The sequence below is a fragment of the Schistocerca nitens genome, chromosome 1, assembly GCF_023898315.1.
Source record: "Schistocerca nitens isolate TAMUIC-IGC-003100 chromosome 1, iqSchNite1.1, whole genome shotgun sequence".
NCBI classification, from domain to species: Eukaryota; Metazoa; Arthropoda; class Insecta; order Orthoptera; family Acrididae; genus Schistocerca; species Schistocerca nitens.
The window spans coordinates 199,672,802-199,694,337 of NC_064614.1; the positions used below are offsets into that span (position 1 = coordinate 199,672,802).

At 37.2% G+C, this 21,536-nt stretch overlaps 1 protein-coding gene across 1 annotated transcript in view; it reads right to left on the reverse strand.

The window, feature by feature from the left end:
- The window catches only part of LOC126235080 (sodium-dependent dopamine transporter), a 644,375-nt gene that overhangs the window by 65,996 nt on the left and 556,843 nt on the right, over positions 1-21,536 (reverse strand). Inside the window, exon 11 of the mRNA XM_049943817.1 lies at positions 13,101-13,200. Within this exon, the coding sequence (XP_049799774.1) occupies positions 13,101-13,200 (100 nt within the window). The remainder of the gene's footprint in view (positions 1-13,100; positions 13,201-21,536) is intronic.

Genomic DNA, 21,536 nt, shown 5'->3' on the forward strand with positions numbered 1-21,536 from the left:
AGGAGTCATTCCAATCCCGGGAGCGGCAAAAAAGGACGGGTATACACTCGCACACACACACACATATATCCACACACACACACACACACATATATATATATATATATATATATATATATATATATATATATCCTGCTATATCACTGTAGACAGGAAAGCTCTGTATGTTCACCACATGGCAAACAACTCTCCTCTTTGTGTGCTGCTATTTGCCAGAATCTTGTTTCAATATCTTGAATGGTTTATGAGATAAGAGGGATCTTATTAATATTTCATTTTCGCACCCATGCATTTGGAAGGAACATGCTGCATAAAATCCATTTTATCATGAATGGAGGCAGATTTTTGTTCCCTCCTGAGTTTAAAGAAAAGTTCAAAATCTTAGCTACATTTCACACACAGCAATACATGATCTAATATACACCAAACGAAAATTCATAGTGACCCCTTTTTTCCATTGCAATATTTTCAAAATTTGTTCTTATATGTGAAATATAACACTAACAGTTGTGTGAAAAGGAAAGTTGCTACTTGTCATATAGCAGAGATAGCGAGTCGCAGATAGGCACAACAAAAAGACTGTCGCAGATATAGCTTTGTCAAAATTAGACGACAAACACACACATACACACTCATGCAAATGCAACTCACACACACATGACTGCAGTCTCAGGCATCTGAGACCACCTGAGACTGCAGTAGTGCGTGTGAGTTGTGTTTGAGAGAGGGTGTATGTGTGTGTTTGTCATTTACTTTTGACAAAGGCCTTACTGGTCAAAAGCTATATTTGTTACAGTATTTTTGTTGTGCTTATGTTCGACCCAGCATCTCCTCTGTATGGTGAGTAACAACTTTCCTTTTCACAATATTGTTACATTCCATCCTGGATTTTCCATTGTTTGAAATATAACACTAACTATGTCCTTTAACAAAATGATGGGCACTTCACAATGAAGCTGACATATAAATCTAAGTGTAATGTAGAAATCAAGTTTTTTTACCAAATTGATTTTGTAAAATCATTTGAGGAAGATTGCAGGATGTGCACCTCAGTTCTGTCAGCAGAGGGCCTTGCAAATGCTGGCTCACTCTGTATAACATCACAATAACATGCACAGCTTTCTGTTTAGGTGGTAGTGATGAAACACACACCACTCTAGAAGCTTTACAGGATGTAACTAAATTCCCTTTACAGACTGTGAGGACTTGTAGTGGGGACCAAGATGGTTAAGTTTCGCATAGGGTCTTATGCCTGGAAACATACTTTTTTCCCACTTCATGCAAAATACCACAACACAAGTTGCTCTCTGTCTCCTGCTGCTTGTCAGCAGGGTCTTCTTACAAATAGGGCTTGATGGGATGACCACCACAGTACCTCCATATCATGTTCTGGTACATATGATCATCAATTGGTCCTCCAGCATCCACTGCACCCATAACCCATGCCAAAGCTCAACAGTGGATAGGAATCTCTTTGGGCAGGTACAGTAATACAGCATGAATGAAGACCACAAGAACAAGCACAACAGCAGATACAAACCTCTCTTGGCAGATCAGAAACTCAACTGAATGGCTTATAAACAAACCTCTAATTGGTACAGGACATCATGTGATTAGTGAATTACAAACATAATATTGTAGTCACTGATCCCAAAAATTTGCGAGATTTGAACTTGTGTTGTGGTATTCTGCATGTAGCAGGGGAGTGGTACGTTTCTGGACATGAGTTTCTATGCTAACCTTAAGTGTCTTGGTCCCCACTACAAGTCCTCAACATCTATAAAGGGTATTTAGTTACACCCTGCCTAAAGCAGCCAGATTCTTAGATCCTGAATCCCAAAGAATTGCACAAGATCATACAGAAAAATATAAACAGACCTTCGACAAGCACCACCCCCTACACAGTGCTTCAAGCAGACCTAGCAGACTTCAATCCCACAACAGATTCCTTAGTAACAAACTAAACAACCCCTGAAGGACTACCCTGCCTCACAAGAGATTGTAATGGGACATCCTCCTCTAGCATTACTTTTCCTCAACAGTAGTTGTCAATATCAGTATTATTTTTCAAATTTTGGACAGGTCAATAATAATCTCAGTTGCTTTTCTGAAAACTTTCATATAGTTTTATACACAGTATGTTATATTTAAAGCTAAAATTTATGAGAAGGAATTATATTAAAAAATATTTTATTCTCAATGTTATAATCGACAAGTATTAGTTCTGAATGTGCAGTTAAAATTATTGTTTTTAGAAACATTTGAAATTACAAAATATTTGCACACTTAAAATTTCTATCATTAATTACAAAATCCTGTACTGTTTACTATGTTTATTTCTGGATTTGGTTATGAAATAATAATCAAAATTAATAATGTAATGAAAGCTAGTGGGAATTCATTTGTAAATCCTTTGGAAAATGTTTTTCCGTGGAGTGAGAGAGGCGTAAGTTTGCCTCTGATGTGATTGGATATATTTTTGTATAATAGGTGCACACAATGTAATTTCATATTTGTTAATGTGAAAAATCAAGAGACTGTATGATATACTATAATGTGAAAAAAACGTATTTATGTAAAAAAAATTCTGCAAGAACAATCTTCAAATTTATTTCGTTCAAACCAACCGTGAGGACATGATCTGAGATTTTTAGCTTCAAGAATCAGACCCATAGACAAGAAGAACTGGAGCCATCTAAACATGACAAGCTAAGTAAACTTGAAAGTTTATGTAATCTTTGCTCCCCTCAAAATCTTCATAAAGACTTTGCTTATTAATTACTTGGACTGGGCATTGTTTAATGTGGACAATAGCTGGAAGAAGGAAGGGGGAGGGGGAGATTACAAGTGGGGGCATTGTCTGTGATTAACTGACTAATAATGAAGTTTTGTCTGTTGCAGAAATTGTTTTATTTCATTGATCTTTGAAATTTATGTACGAATAAATTTTCGCTCACCTGGTGCAAAACTGAAGACTGCCCAACCAAGGCTCTTTACACCAACAGTGAAGATGCACTACCAATAATGATGGACCAGATCTAATGAAAGTGAGGAGGACTTTATAACTACAACCAGGGACATCAAAAAGGAAAGATAAGTACAAACCATTTGTGAATTTAGTTTTATTGTGGTCTCGTGTTTGTTAACAAAAAGACTAGGGACAAAAACAAAAGTGAGGTAGAAATGTTTGAGCTGAGTTAAATTGGTGACTGTAAAGAAACAGTAAATAGTGATGTTTTGCAGTAGTTAATTTTGTCAAAACTAGAGGAAATGAAGACAGATAACAATAGCCAATTTAGTGCAGTTAATGATCAGTTATCTAAAATATGAACAGATAACAACAGTAAAATGGACAACGTACAAGATCAGATAGGTCAACTTAGTAATAAAGTTCCTTAGTTAAAAAATAAGTTGTCAGAGGGTTTAAAAAGTGTAAATGAAAAACTTGATGTTACTGATGAGTTTGTAGCTGAGTTAGCAAAACAATTAAAGAATGTTGATGACATCAAAGTTGGACAGAAGGATGTAGCAGAAAATCTGTGTGAGTTGGGAGCTACCACCCAACAAAATGTCACCAATTTAAACCAAAAATTTTTAAATGCATAAAACAATGTAACTGTTTTAGATCAAAAAATGTCAGCAGTTCATTAAAGTTGCATTAACAAAAATCTGTGTGCAAACAATGGTAGTCCATGGTCCAAGACTCTTATCAAATGTTTTCCACCAAATAATTTACAGCCAGTGGATTTTCAGCACCTCTGCAAAGATAGCTTTGCGTCAGGCAAGAATGTCAATAAAAAAATTAAATTTGTTAAAAGATTTGTTGAAGGCGAAGCTCTGTCATGGGTGAATTTAAATTTAAGTCAGTGAGGAACATATCAGAGTCTCAAGAAAAGTTTTTTAAATAAATTTTAGTTGGAAGCAGAACAGGGGAGAATCAGAAGTGAATTTTTGAATAGTCCTAAACATAGGAATAGGGGCGGTACTTTGAAAGAGATTTGTAAGAATAAACTTCAAAAATTAGTATATCTTGACAACCCATTGGATGGATGAAATTACCAGGAACATTGCAGTGGAATTTGGTACACAGACCTGATGACTGTCTTGAAAATTTTTTACGATATGTTAACAGACTGGATATGGCAGTAGAAAGAAGTATGTACCATAATAATAGGAATGACAGAAATAACAATGGGAGTAATCACAGAAACAGAGATAATGGTTACTTCCACTGAGATCAAAGTGACAATAGGGAGACAAATTTTGAACAGCAGCAGATTAGGAATAATGGGAATAACCATGGGCATTTTATTAGAAGAAACAATCACAGAAGTAACTACTTGGGGGAGTTCAGCCCAAGGAAGGTTCACAGTTCTGGGGTGAGGCAACATAACAAGCACAGGACCCTAAGTTACACTTGCAATTAGACAATAATAACAGTGTTAATGACATGGCACAGGTATCTGAAATTGAACAGAAGGAATATCAGATTTCTCATTTATGTTTTGATCAAATGTTTTAGGATACTATGTTCAATAATCATGTTGTAAGTGCTAATCACAAACCAGAATGTGAGAGTAGTGAGAATTTTGGTGTAGTATGTACAAAGAATTTCTTCTCTTGGGCAGGAAACAGTATTGTTGATGTACGTAAATCAGGTGATGACTGTATTGGATCTGAACTAGGTGGTATTTTTGATGTAGATGTGAATGAAAGCTGTGAAGTAACTGAGGTTGGTAAACTGAGGCTGGTGGCTTATTGTAAATGAATGTAAGTGAGGTAAGTGACTCTGATGGAAATGAGAGTTGTCTGTCAGTGAAGTTATTGATGAAGCAATTTTGGTGGAATATGATGATGATGATGATTTGTATCAGGTATTAGCGGTGTTTAAGAATAATGAAGTTTCAGAGTTATTTGTGAATGGTATTGACAATACAGGTAAGGTATGTGATGTTGTAAATGAGGGTCATGGAATACCAGTCCAGTAAAAACAGTTTTTCATTAATGTCATGCAGAGTAATGATCCACACAGTAAAGGTGAGGTATCTGTGAGCCTGGAGAATAAAGCTGAAAACTTATTGAAGTTTTCGTTTAAAACTTCTGGGCTGATAGGCCGTGGTTGACGTATAAAACTCTCCTCAGGTCTATCAGCCCAGAAGTTTTAAGTGAAGGCAATACCGGCCATGAAAGCCTACATTTTTTTAAGTTTGTTTGGGACCAGGTTAACGATAAATTAGATAAAGGTGCATTCTGGAATAAGTTAGCTGTGGTTAGTCAGAATTTGTATCCCAATTGATGGAATGAAGTGAAAGAGAATCTAAGCAGGAAGTGTAATTTTGACAGTAATGTGTTTTGTGTTCCTTCTGTAACAAGTGATGTTAGTTGTGTCATGGAATCTATTCATTGTGTTCAATCTTTACCCGATAATTTGATGAAATTGAAAGTGATCTTTTGCATGAAGTGTCTGACTACAGAGAGGATGATCAGATTTTGGGTGTCCTTACATTAAAATTAAGATTGATCAGGTAGCCTAATTTGTGGTATCCCATTGTAGTTGTAGGATAAGAGGAGCTACTGGTAATCAAAGCAAATTGGTTAAATCTCAGGTACTTTTAACTTTTAGTGTAGAAGACCAGACCTTTGAACATGGATGCTTGGTGATCCCTAGTTTGGAAGAAAGTATAATTATCGATATGGATTGGACAGAGAAAGTTGAGGCTTGTTTTGGATGGAGTGCTAAAGAATTGTTTATTTTGAAAACTAAAGGTAATACTTATGTGAAAACTAATTTTTGTATTTTAAACTGTGAGAAAAGTTGTGACTATCTGCAAACATAGTGAAACAAGGTGAGTACCAGATGATTTACAACGATATAAATTGTGATGAGACTGAGGATCAGGATTTTGAAAGTGTAGTAGGTTCTAAAGTGAGGGAAGCTAAAACTCTTAATGACCAACAAAAGGAACAACTTAGGAATTTGTTATTGGAGCTTAGAAATGTGTTCAGTGAAAGACCAGGGAGAGTGAAAGGCTATCGGAGCATGCTTTACCTTAGAGATCATTAACCTTTCTGTCTCAAGCCATATAGTATACCATTTTCAAAAAGGAAAAATGTAGAGAAAGAAATTCAGAAAATGGAAATTTGGGGAGTAATTGAGAGACATAGGAGTGCTTACAATGATCCTTTAGTTGTGGTAAGTAAGAGAAATGGTGGAGTGATACTTGTTTTGGACTCTAGACATCTTAAATAAGTTTCTTATCAGAGAGAATGACCATCATGAGAACATGGACGAGCTGTGACACAAATTTGATTATGTAAAATTCATGAGCAGTTTGGACATGACCTCTGGATTTCACCAGATTCCACGTGAAATTAACTCTTGAAAGTATCCTGCATTTTTGTATGGAGGTAAGTGTTTTCAATACTGTGTGGTGCCATTTGGGCTAAATGTATCTGTAGTTGAATTGATAAGAGCTCTGGATTCTGTCTTGGGAAGTGAAGTGAGTTCAAAATTAATTGTGTATGTTGATGACATTTTTGTCACTGAAAAGACTTGGGAACAACATTTGGATCTGTTAAGAGATGTTTTTCAAAATTGGAATAAGGAGGTATGACTTTGAAAATAGATAAATTTTTAGAATATGTTATATCTAAGAAAGGAATTGCACCTGATAAAGGGAAACTTAATGCTATTGGTAATTTTTCTACTCCTCACAACAAAACAACAGCTTAAATCATTTTTTTGGGTTAACTGCGTTCTATAGGAAATTTTGTAGATGCCATGCTTTGGCTGCTTCATATATGTGTGTACTTTTGAAGAAGAATACTGTTTGAGATTGGACTGAGGAATGTCAGGATGCTTTTGATGAGATCAAAGGACAGTTGTGTCAAAGTCAGAAATTTACCTTGTCAGGGCACTCTGCTAGATTGACATTAGATTTGTTTATGTTTATAAAGAATTCATTAAACAATTCAGAAATTTGAGCTGGGTTTACAATAGTTTATCCTTTATCTTGAATTCAGAAATATCATGGCCTCTACCTGTGGCACCTGTTTCAGCTTTGATCACTGACCAAATTGCCTTTGATTTGTTTTCATTATCCAATTTAAATCTATTATTTGCCAGTTATTTGGCTGCCTTTACAATTTTTTTAAAAATATTTTTGTAATCTTTTACATAGGTAACAAAATCAGGACTTTCATTATGTTTAAGTTCCCTTTGTAGATGTCTTTTTCTTGCACTCGAGATTTTTTTTCGCTCAGTAATCCACTTTACTTTATTTCCTACTTTTTTATGATGTACAGTAAGGGGGAAAGTTTCATTAAAAACGTGCAGGAATTTTTCCAATAAAGTAGCAAACATTGTTTACTAGGTCACAAAGTCATCATCTATACTGATCACAAAGCAATATGTTATCTCCAGGAGTGTAAGCTGTACCATAACAGAATTACTCATAGGGTCTTGTTTTTACAGTAATTCAATTATGAAATCAGAAACATAACCATAACAGAATTACTCATAGGGTCTTGTTTTTACAGTAATTCAATTATGAAATCAGAAACATTAAGGGTACAATGTAGTTGCTGATGCTTTGTCTAGGCTATCTTCAGGGAGTGACTCATCTAACAGCTTTGGAGAAGGGGAGTAAGAGTTTAAAATTATGTGCTTGAGAGGTGTGAAAGAGGAAAAAGATTGAAAATTTGCAAACATATCCACAGGTATCAAAATTGGAACTTGGTTAAGAGCATGTTGGGTAAGAAAGGAGGAGAAAAGATTGAACAATATTATAAGGTACACAAGGGTAGTTTATTCAGGAGACATAAGACTGACTCCGATGATTGGAAACTATATTAGCCAGAACAATGTACTGATAGTTTAAAAACTTATACACATTACAATTTTGGTCATTGTGGATCAACCAAATGTACACAATAGATTCAGGAAAACATCTGTTTTTATATCATAGGAAGGAGGGTCAAATAGAAGATGGCAAAGAGTGACCAACAACCAAACAAGTAAATGTCAAATGCAAAACATACTGCCTAATAATAACCTAGACCTTGTGTCTGTGGACATCTATGGACCTTTGCCTAAGTCTAAGAATGTATTTTGTTATGTTTTTGTGGTGGGTGATGTATTTTCAAAGTTCATAAGGCTGTTTGCTCTTAAGAAAGCTACCAGTAAGTAAATCATTTCTATGTTTGAAAACACATATTTTCATCAGGTGGGTATTCCTAAATAATTTTATCTGACAATGCTTCTCAGTTTACATCACAAGCTTGGAAAGACTTTGTTGACTTTCTAAAATAAGCCATATTCTACCCTCTGTGTACCATCCATCAAGTAACCCTGGAGAGAAATTGGAAGACTGTTGCAAACATATTGTAGTAAGAATCATACCAGTTGAATAGATTATATAAGTGATTCTGAGGATGAACAGCCATTCTTCAACAGGTTTGAAATCATGTTAAATCACAGACCAGCTAACTTTATTTCTGGTGATGTTGAGTTTCCACCATGTAAAATTCTGTCAGCATAAGAAAGAGAAGAGCGTGTTAGGGAGATGATGAAAAAGCAAAGGAATAGGAAGAAGCAGAGATATGATGGTATATCTGCAGGTTCATACAACTATATAATTCTGTTATGTAATAGATTTGTACTTTAGATTTTGATACATATATGCCATGAGATTTTGATAGATATATGCCATGTGACTAAATGGGTAGATCCTTTTACAATTTTGAAATGTGACAATGCCATTAAATATTTAGTGATAGATTTCTTATTTTAGAGTGCTATTAGTGTTAAATATTATTCTTATTCTTGTGTACTCTGCAGAAAGTGATTAATTTTATTGCTACGGACTCTTTTGGGTAAAGTCATGGGTGTTGTGGTAAATTGAGTGAAAACTCGTTTTGTGCGCTGTAAATATTACGAATAGTATCTTGAAATTTCATATGTGCAAACCAAACACATGTGTATGTTAAACACAGAATTCTTATATCAGTACATCGTGGACTATGGTCCATACCTCATTTTGCAGGTGTTTCTCAGATGCTGCGTCAGTCCAGTCCAACTTGTCTTGCTTGTGTACATAATTTCTTTTAATCTACTACTTGTTAAGTGAAGGATAGTGTTATTCAACATAAATGTATGTTTTTTCAGGTAGGGGAATCAACTTCCCAATACATTATGTAACTTTAAATCTGGTTCGACAAGTGTATAATGCTGTGGAACATTGATGTTCTACGACAGATGATTTGTTACGTTCAGCATATAAATGTGAAAACTTAAAAAGTTCAGGCATATGTTCTATGAACCATGTTTTAAATAATTATCAGAATCTGAAAAAATTAGGCACTGTTAGGTTAGTAGCCATACATTTCAATTAATTTTCCTACCTCAATACTCAGTATGTATTTTTTATCAGTTGTAAATGATTCTTCTACGTATTTATGTACATAGGTTAATCTGTATGACAATTATCAAAAAGTATGGAAGGCATTTATGACTGTGATCATAAATTGTGTACAGACTGTATAACAGGATGTATACATTTCTGATTTCACACACTGATTTTGGTCCTCATGCTTTTGAATTATGTCATCATTCCAAGCTATTAATGACACTGTTTACTTATGTTTATCCTGAGTACTGCATTATTGTATCTCATTGGAACTTGAGTTGTGTGCAAATTCATGCTTAACTCTGTTTTGGGTGCCCCTAGTCATCGAGACTGTGTGTATGTACTCAAGGAGAGCGTGCAACTACTGGTTGAGGCTAGATGCTTCCTCTAATTATTCTTTACATATGGTTGAATGTATTGATATATAATTATGAACTTTATTCATTTTGTTGTTTTGAAACATTTCTGCTAGTGTGTACCCGGTGTGGTTTGTATTCATGGGCCGGTACCCATATCGTAAGCACAGGCCCTAATATTTTTTCATTATTTTCTCTTTTCATGAGTCAACATATCCTTACATACTCCAGTTTATGTGGCTGATTGATTTTGTGCTATACTTCTACTTGTGACTGAGTATATTCTTCTAGTCAGTATTATTCGTGAGTATTTTGGTTGGCTCACTTGTCATACACTTAGGGTCTGTATTTTTTCTTCCCTTTTGATGAGTTTGAAGGTATGACTTCATAGATGTAAACTTGCAATTTGTAATTCTAGTAATTTGCATTGCCTTCAAACTTATTTCTATAGTCTAGTGTTGTAATGTTGCAGTTTTGACTTTGTATATTTGTCTTGCGACAGAGTGTTCCACAGACCTGAAAATTTGAATGCCATGTGCTCATATATGTACAGATTGTGATTTGTATAGTAGATATTTTTCTTATGTTCTGAGCAACTTCATGTGAATTTTGTTCATAATTTTGGAAATTGACACCCTAGGTTAATTTTGCCATTTCACTACTCAGGTTTCACACTTATTTGGACTACAGACAACTTGTAAGCAAGAACTCTGTTTGTTGTAATCAGAAATTTGTGAGCTGCTCTGTATTTCCTTCTGTAACTTTTGCTGTTTTTTGTAAACTAACATATACTTATGTTCATAGGAAAGTGATGATCATGCAACCTAAAATTTTCTTGTAATTTTGGAATCTAACATTGACAACCGGTATTCTATCTTTTGGCATCATTTTTACATCATCTAGCAAACCTTATAGTAGATCACAAAATATTGTAAACACATTGTTTCCATTTATGTGACAGTGGGTGACGTAATGGGTCATCCTCCTCTAGCTTTACTTTTCCTCAATAGTAGTTGTCAATACCATCATTATTTTTTGAATTTTGGACAGGTGAATATTATCTCAATTGCTTTTCAGAGAATTTCCATATAATCTTATAAACAGTATGTTATGTTTCAAGCTAAAATATATGAAAAGAAATTACTTTATAAAATATTTTATTTTCGAAGTTATAATTGATAAGTACTAGTTCTGAATGTACAGTCAAAATTACTTTTTTTGTAGAAACTTTTGAAATTGCAAAATATTTGCACACTTAAAATTTGTATTATTAATTACGCAAACCTGTAGTGTTTACTATGTTTATTCCTGGTTCATTTATGAAATAATAGTCAAAATTAATAATGTAATGAAAGCTACTAGGAATTCATTTGTTAAGAAAAATTGTAAACCCTTTGGAATATTGTTGTTTCCATGGAGTGAGAGAGTTGTAAGCTTGCCTCTGATGTGATCGGATGTATTTTTGTATAATAGATATGAACAATGTAATCTCGGCTTTGTTAATATGACAAATTAGAAGACTGTATAATATACTTAAGTGTGAGAAAATATATTTACGTAAAAAAAATTCTGCAACAACAATCTTCAAATTTATTTAGTTCAAACCAACCATGAGGACATGATGAGAGATTTTCAGCTTCAAGAATCAAACCTATAGACAAGAAGAACTGGAGCCATCTCAACATGACAAGCTAAGTAAACTTGAAAGTTTATTGTAATCTTTGCTGCCCTCAAAATCTTCATAAAGACTTTGCTTATTAATTACTTGGACTGGGCATTGTTTAATGTGGACAATAGCTGGAAGAAGGAAGGAGGGAGGAGATTACAAATGCACAGCGGTAACTTATCAAGCTGGAAGATTTGTATCAAATCAGAACAGATGTAGCACCAGTCAAAACAAATCAAATTAAATGAAGTGTTAACAATGATGGAAACAATAAATGCAATTGTGATGAAGTCCAGGGCATGGAACATTTAGAATGACCCAACTGCTCTACGAGATGTACCCTTGGTGACCTATGGCTTGACAAGAAAGAAGCACTGGACATGGCCAGAAATTGCACTGCAAAACTTTAAAAGAAATTTTCCAGACATGAAACAGTAAAGTAAGTTAGACGACAAGTGGTGGAACACCAAAATATTATTCCATATGTTGCAAGAGACTGAAAATTGTTGAAGTATGCCATTCTAGCACCTTCAGAGGTACAATCATCTACAATAATTCTAAGAACATAACTGACTGAATTGAGTTTCTGTGCAAGTCTTATTGCATTGTCATTAGAATTTAAGTTTTCATAAACATGAATTCCCAGCAATTTGTATATGTTACGCTTTCTATGGCTTTGTCACTCAAGAGCACATCTAGAGTTACATTTTGACTTATTTTCCCAAACTGCCTGTAATTTGTTTTATTTGCATTTTAAAAAATGTGAATTTCTTTGCATTAAATCAAGAGTGGACATACTTTAGGATTATATCAATAGTTTTACTCAGCAATTGCTTTGCCTCATTTATGTGCGAATAGCATAACATTAGCTACACTATCTGCATGTATATATCACTTATATAGATAAGAAATAATATGGGACCTCAATCACAGTCTCTTCTAGCCACCCTTGAACTACATATTTTTAACTATGTTTTTCTTCATTCTCACTTTACATGGTGTAAAGTTATAACTTGCTATCTTTAACGCTGTTTTCCTTTATTCACACTGTTGTCTTAACTGAAATGTCTCCACTTCTTCTCCCCTATTATCTTATTTAGTACCAGCTATTTTAATCCTCTTAAATGAAACATAGTTTAGCAATATATACTGCATCTCATCATCCAACTAGACTTCCAGTGCAGTACTCCATTGTTCTCTCCTCTCTTGTTACTTTCTACTATTATTTATTCTTGGGAACCTCCTCTGTTTTCCTACATATCTCACTGCTTATTTTCTCTCATACTTTCTTATGCATCCCTGCTGTTTATGGCTTTGTATTTTTCATGTTGTAATTTTTAAAATTATGTCTTCAGTTAACAAATGCATTGCTTTATATTCTTCACGTGAAGAAAAAAAAATGTGAACTGCAAGCTTAATGAAGGAGACCCGTAAATGTTTCAGTTTTAAACAGGCTTTCCTGTATAGTAGTCACATATTGTGTAACAATTATTAATCAGATAAACAGAATTATAGCAGTACTTGCTTGTTTTACTTCTTGTAAGGATTACCTTGTTTTTTATACAGTAACAGTCTCACAATGTCAGTTTACAACAAATTAGCATTAACAAATTTCAATAACTTATTAAGCCAATAAACTTATACAGTACATGGAGAAATAGAATTACTTACCATATATCCATGAGACTGCAATTGATTCAAATAATACAGCAAACAACATCGAATAACCAGCAGCATAACGATCAAGTAGATGGAAGAAGTAAAATCCTCCCTAAAATGAAATTATATTTTTTTGATAATGTTATGCTTTGGTTAATGTGTTGTAAAAATAGATTTCACATGTTATCAAAAACTTCATAAGTAATCTACATTTGTTAGTTTCATACACTGTTAAGTAATAATTGATTTCTCTAGTTAATTTCATTGTTGCAGCTTAAGTGTGTGGTACGTATACAGGTTTTTTGGTCTAGTCAAATTGAGACATGGCTGGTAAGTGTTGCAGTCTATTGCATTGGTGTTTGGACGCTTCTACACCATATTATTATGAAAAATTTAATCATTGGTTTACCATTACTTGAAACAGACAGAACATTGACTCCAAGAGTACAGAAATATTTGTCCCCTTTTTCCAGCAATCAAAGAAATTTTCTTCAAAGTTTCCGACACACAAACAAATATAGCAATGAAATGACAAGCAGTTTGCAAATGTTAGTTTCTTGCAGAGATAAAAATTTGTAAGCCTTAACTTTATATTGAAGTCGTTTAGATCATTTGTGAGATGGTGCTGCCTAGTTGGATCTGCTACTTGTTTGCATCTGCTCAAACAGTACCGCACATGAGGTCTCAGCTCTACCAAATGATGTAATATTTGAGCAGGCAACATTTTTTCTCATGTGGAGGATAAGAAATTCAGATGGAAGCTGAAATGAGTCAGACAGCTTTTTAACAGTTTGAGAACCAAAAACTGGAGTCTATTATCTGATAGGACATATCCGCATGACTATAACCAAGCAAATGTTGTTAACTGTTATCCCTAATGGTGAATATCTGCACATGAAGTCATGTGTAACTGAACAGTGTAATATTTCCCACTAATATTTGTGCACACATACAAAAGTGGAGAATATTTCAAAAATGACAAATTCACTTTGAAGATTGAGAGACGGTCCTCCTGTTGTATCATGACAGCGACTTTTGGGTTTCCTCAAATTATCGTTCAGTGTAAAAACTGAAAACATGCATTTCAGTATAAGATGGGACAATCAACTTCATAAATATTATAAGAATATTATGAGCTTGTTTCTTGAAATTATTAGGTACAAAACCAAATAACTTTAAAGCTTTTATGATAAACAAAAATAAAGAACATTTGAAAGGCTGTTTGGAGAAAATATATACAAAGATCTGAATGATTCACAACAAATCTATTCACCTAACAATGATTTCATTGTTGATTTTATACAAATCAAAAATATTAAGAAAATTCATTTAATTCACTATTCATGAAGATCCAAATTGAATATTTGTTAAGTTTGGAGCACATTTTACCTGTTTTGAGAGTGGTATATTTAAAGACATAACAGTCCAATGCACAAGATAAGCAGTAGAAGAGCTTCACCAATTTACAACTCTAGTTTTCTAGTACAATGAACAACCAGTTCAAAGATGCAAATTTAATTTTTTTTATTCACTCAATAACTAATTTTGGGCTGAGACCCGTTTTCAAATCATCAAAACATTGTTAAAAATGGTATTTCCGAAGATGTGAAAACCATGTCCAAAATGTGCAATGAACAGTTACAGTGCATACAGATTTGTTTATCTTGTAATTATTATTTATTGATATAACTAGTTTCAAGAACATAGACAGTATAATTAAGGTGGCTGTATTTAGAAATATCTACAGCTACTAATGGAGTTGTGCTGCAGACACTCATCGTGACAGATTTCTTCTGCTATAAATATAAGCATTAAGGATAATACATGAACTAGGCTCTAGAGCATCTTGTCATGAAGTTTTCATACAGTGCAAATACTTCACAATCTATTCCCTGTACCTTAGTAAGTTTATTACTTCTTTTTTGTCTGTCAGCATAGTTAAGTAAGCAAACATAGTGAGGAACACAACCACAATACCAGGTACAAGTGTAACTACTTCAGACAAAGAACAAAATTAAAAATGATGGACAACAGCCCATACATTAATGGGTTGATATGGTATTATAATCTGCCAGAGTGTCTGAAAGATAGTAACTATAGACTGCTCAAATCAAAGACAAAAATTTTAGTTAAAAATTACCTGTGTTCATTCAATGAATTTAAAACAACAAATAATAAGAATGCACGTAAGATGTATACAAGCCATACATGTGATGTTTCAAGTGTTTTATAAATAAGTGAAACAGTTTCATAAAAATTAGGATTTATGGCATGTGGTACACTAATGATCATTGCAACAGTAATGTGTGTAAAGACTGTACTGAATTATGATGGGTATTATTGATTGTTGTAATTACTACCTGTACCACTAAGAGCCAAATGTATGATGTTTGTAGAGTAATTGTATTGGAGTTTAATGAAGGAAATGTAATTAAATCTATATGTATCATAAATTAAAGTCCCCCATTGAGTTTTCTGCCTGTGTGTGAAAGCTAATCTCATGAACTTCTGTAGTGATTTTGAAGTGGTTTTCACTAATGGGTAGACTGATCCACGGGCAAGGTTTGTGTATATAATTTATAAAAATGGTAATGATGTGCATATAATAAATGTATTGTTGTCTGTTCCATATTTAGTTGCCATCTGGAGTGACATTTATTGCAGTGGTGGGAGCTGCGAGCTGGTCACTGGTTGAGGCGGCACCTAGTGGGAAAAGCAGTAAACAGCTGCTGCAATTCCAGAGAGCAATGAAGCTTGACTAGAATCTACAAATATTATAAATTATAGACCCCTGCCACATTTTTCTGTCTGTGCATGAAGGCTAATCACAGGAATTACTATAGGGATTTTGATATGGGTTTTACTAATAGACAGATTGATTTGTGGTGAATATCAATACATGATAGTTGCCTCTTTGGACTGGGACTGTTTAATGCTCTTTCCATTGTGATGTTTTTGGTTTGATGACATGTGCATAATCGTATTATATTGTGTTTTAAGCGAAAAACTAAATTGTCTTATACTATTATTTGTATATTGGTTACTATTAAATATTCATACATAGTTACACATTGGTGACCCCAACTACATGTGGTTCTCAAATTTTCTTCACCAATCTACACAGTTATGTTCACATAATCATTGTAGACAATGGATTCTAATAGAGGCTTTGTTTATTCCCATTTGTGTGTACTGGGTATTTTGCAAGTTTTGTGTTTGTTGCTTGCAGTAGAATTTTCAGTCACACCTGATCTACTCATGCTTCTGGACCCACAAATGGTGCCTATAAGCTGTCTGTGTACATGGCTCTGTGGCAAGCTGTCTGTGTACATGGCTCTGTGGCACGAAGGCCAAGTCACACTGCCGCAATGTGACACTATGTCGACTGGACCATACAACGCATCGATTTGGCCATATCCCAATTCTCCACCAGTTAAGCAAGAGGGTTCCACAGCTGTGACGGTTGGTTCATGTGATGCTTACTCATTTCCCAGTGCCAGTATTACTACCATTAGCTTGCCTACCAGCCTACCCATGCCTTCTGCACTGGTTTGTTATACGCTGACAGAATTGAAACTTTGCCAAAATCTGTTCCTACCACTACATTGTTTTATGCTGCACTCTGCTGGCCACCACAGAGACCTTGGGCGACGTACCACTTTCTGCACCACTGTCTCTCGCGCCTATGTCAATCGACGCATTGCCCACTTTTACATGCATCTGCCAGCTTCTCATCCATGCACACCTGCCATGTTGGGATTTTTGCACCCCATTTTTATGGATTCCGCACAGACCTCAGGCTACGGCTCGTCTGCTGTGCTGGTCGCTACTGCACCTACTTTTGTTTTAGGTCTGCTTGTGCTCACCATGTCAGTTCTCCCACGTGATTCCTTTGAGGACAGCACACAGATCAGTGACAACTTTCCACTGCACCAGCTAACTACCCCGCCACCCATCCATTCAACCCTCGGTGCTCTGGTGGTGATATCGGCCCAAGTTGGCCACTTCCTTTGATTGCCTGAAGACTTGGTTCATGCTATTAGATAACACCCTCAACATAAAAGATGTGCACAGTGATGACAGAAAATTCATGTGTCTTATCTCGCATCTCCATGAATATACTGACCTAATCAGTGACCTATACTCTCCCCATCTTCTTTCCAAAAGTACAGAAACAGCAAGTCAATTATCATGAAGTGTGTCTCTCACTCTCCTCAAGATGCCTTGCCCTATGTCAGTTATGAGGAAGCATTAGGAGATAAAACTCCTTTGAAACTTTGGAGGCAGCTGAATGCCCTTGTCAATTCGGATGTGCAGCCTGATTCCACCCTGTGGACTTTCTGGATGGTCAAGCTCCCACCACATGACCTTCAGTTGCAATTGTCGTCACACGTAACCGACCCCCTAGATGCTTGCCCCCCCTGGATGCTTGCCTCCGCTTTGCAGATAGGGTATACAACATTATCCACCACTGGCTTCTCTTACACTCTACCAAGCTCTCTTTGTCTGACATGATTGGCTCACCTGCCTCACCGACACCCGCTCCTCCTCGCAGATGAGGGTGCCGCACATTGCATGAGGCAACACCATTGCCACCTGTTGGCCAGACTTGAGCATAGCTGGCTCCCCCTCCCACAGAACCTCCCGCTTCTGGTACCCAGCACAGCACAACAGATGATGCATGTGAATCCCGCTGTGCACTGCATGCAGGATATCCTCTATGCTGGTTCCACGTCATGTTTGCTGACACAGCAAGGAATGCCGTCCTCAACGTGCGTGGGACCCAAATGTGCCATGTGGCTCAGTTTAGGTTCCCTACTCCACGCTGTTTCTCCTCAGCGCCTCCTCTCAAATCAGTCATTATCTCTGGATTACCTGCCTTCTGGTAGGCTTTACGTGCAGGATCTCACTATGCAGGCCTCCTTTCTGGTCAACACTGGCGCCTATTCGAACATGATTCTGAAGTCATTTGCTCCAACAGACCTTCTTCCACCATTGATGGTTCTACATACTGTTAAACACTCTCCCATTACTGTGACTCTACAACTGCAGTTCTCGCCTGATTAGCTTCTTAGCTAGACTTTTCAAGTGGCTGATTTGGATGTTCTGGCTCTCAGGATAGATTTCTTTCGCTGCCATGGCCTCTTCCTTGACTCCCATATGGCAGTGTTACTGCACTACTCATCATGCCAGACTATCCACTGTTTCTGCTCCCTGTCATGGCCTCTCTGGGCTATTTGTCTGAGACACTGGTTTGTGCATCTACCAAATGTATGCACCTAGCTGTGTCTCTCACAGCTGTTTTCACCGTCATTGTGTCACAGCATTGCGACATTTCTGCTCTTCACTCCAGCAACAACACTCGCTGACAGATCATCAACATGATGGATAAATTGCAGCTAGCTCACCAGATGATTGAAGAGTTTTCTATTTTGAAGGCACCCTCTAGTGAGGTTTCTGTGCATTCACCTTCGACGCCTTCACCATTTCTCAGGTTAGTGACATTAACGCTTCTTGTGTTTCGTGTTCCTTGCCTCAGACTTCTCTCTCGACATCGCCTGCTCTTTTGACTAATGAGTTTGCATGTCACAGTGGCCCAATTACTAACAGTAATTGCATATCACAGGCATAACCCCAGTCCATTGCAGACCTCGCTGCCTTAACACTACCAAGCTATGTCATGCTAAGGCTGCGGTACAGGAAGTGTTAGCTGCAGGTACTGTATGCCCCTTCGATAGCACCTGGTCATCCCCTATTCATCTGGTGCCAAGAAAAGACAGTTCTTTCCGCCTGTGTGTGGACTACCACAAACCAAAGGCTTGTACATCTTTAAGCAGTTACCCTATTCCCCACATTCAGGACTTCCTACAGTACCTTCATGGTGCACAAGTTTTCAGCGTGATGGACTGCCCCAAAGAGTACCATCAGATCCTGATATTTGAGGATGACATTCCGAAAACAGCAATCGCTACCACCATTGGATTGTTTGAATACTGGTTCATGCCGTATGGTGTTAAAAACGCAGCTCAGATTTGACAGCAATCTATTGTTTTTGCTCCCCTTTTGCTTCACTTACCTGGATGCCACCCTCATTTTTTCTCCCTCTCTTGAGCAACATGAACGTCATCTTCAACAGGTTCTACAAGTACTTTCTGACCATGGTGTGGAAATCAAACACAAAAAAATCACAACTCTGGTGCTCTCATGTCCTTTCTTGCACATTTTGTGTCACCCGAGTGTATCAGCCCAACATCTTATCACATCAGTTTCATCAATAACCTCCTTCTCCCTGAAACCTGTTGGGAACTGAGATGGTTTCTCAGGATGATGAACTTTTTTAAATGTCATGTTCCCCGCGCCACCTCTCTTCGAGCCTCTTTAACTGATGCTTTGGCTGGAAAGGACACTTCTGGGTCTCATAAGGTTCAGTGGCCTGAAGGCATGTAGCTCTCTTTCCGTGACATCAAGACGGCTCTTACAAAAGAAGTCACATTGGCACTTCTTACTGCTGATGCTCGCCTATTCATCACTACTGATGTGAGTGAAACCTCCATCAGAGCTGTCTTACAGCAGCATGTTGGTGATCTCTCTCGACTTCTGTGTTTCTTCTCCAAAAAACTTTCAGCCTCCCAGAGCAAATGGTCCACCTTCAACAAGGAGCTCCTGGCCATTTACAAGGCTATACATTATTTCTGAGAGGACATTGAGGGATGAAAAGTCACTGTGTTTACAGACCACTGACCACTGGCTGATGCCCTTTGCAACTCCTCGCCTGATATACACCTTCCCTGCTTCCGCCATATGGATATCGTGTGTCAATATACAAGCAATATCCATTACATTAAAGGGTCTGACAATATCATGGGAGCCTACATGTCATGTGCATGTATGCTATCTCTTCTGTCATTGGCCTGAATGAACTAGCAAGGCAACAGCCTCTGGATGCAGAGGTGCAGGACATGATCAATGACCCTTCCTTGTCCCTGATCATACAATCATGTCATTTTCCCATCTCAACATCTCTTATTTTGTGTGATGTATCCACAGGCACTCCCAGACATCTGGTTCCTGCATCTCTTAACTTTCAAGTCTTTTTGGCCTTACATAACCTTACACACCCTGGCATTAAGGCTACTATTTGGTTGGAGTGTTTTGTATGATGGGGCATTAACAAGGAGTGCCATACTTGGGCCCAGGCCTGCCTCCCTTGCCAATGTAGCAAAACTGTTCGGCACACCCATCTGTCACTAGGACAGTTTGATACCCTTAAGGACAGATTTCGCGATGTTCATCTTGACCTCGTTGGACCCTTACCCCCTTCAGGCAGTTGTCAGTACATACTATCCCTTATCAATAACACAATCAGGCGGGTTGTACTAGTCCCTCTACCTGATATTATGGCCGACTCTGTGGCGTGAGGTTACATCAGTAACTGGCTCGCATGATTTGGGTATCCTTCTGTCACAACTGACCGGCGGCGGCAATACAAGTTGTTACTGTTCACTGAACTGTGATTTGTGTGGCTCTAACAAATTCCACACAATGGTACATCATCCTGAAAGCAATGGCTTGGTGGAACATTGGTATAGGACTCTAAAAACTGCTCTTCTGTGCCATGATGCCTCCTGGTTGCAGGCCCTGCTGTGGGTCCTCTTAGGGATCGGTACTGCTTTCAAAGACAACCTAAATGCCTCTTTGGCTGAGGTCTATGGGTAACCTCTTGTTATTCCATCCAAGTCGTTGCAGATGGCATTCCTCCTTATTAGACTGAGTTGCCCACCTTTGTCGAGCCTGTGTGGTCACAGGTGGTCCACATGTGACCATCTTCTCCTAGTTGTCACTCTACACCTCGAGTTTTCCTACACGTTGTGTGCCACACCTACCACATTGTGAGTACATTATGTTTCATGATGATTCTGTTCAGCCCACCCTTCAGCCTCCATATTCAGGCCCCTACAAGGTCATTGTTAGTGCTGTGAACACTATTGACATTTATTTTCAAGGCAAATGCCATATGGTGTCAGTCAACTGTGTTAAACCAGCATGGATCCTGAATGATTCTGTTCTCTCTCCATCAGCTTCTTCCGAGCCTTCATCTGGTGTGGATTCCCCATCCCATAGTACCAACTAACTGACACCGTGTGCTTCATCTCTCAGTGAAAGTGGTGCGTGTGCAGTGCTGTGTGCTTCACCTCTCAGTGAAAGTGAGTCTTGTGCTGTGCCATTCACCCATTTTGAAGTGGAAACCCACTTGACCGCTGCCTCCTTGGGTGTGCCTGCCACCGTGCCTCGAAAACCATTGCCTCTTCCACCCACTCGGGCATAATGAGATTCATTGTCGATGTCTCAGCATATCCCATTGGTGATCCTTCTCTTCAACTGCAAGATGGTCTGCTGTTCATCCTCCTCGCTCACCCATGCTCTCTCAAGACTCCTTCCACCAACCCC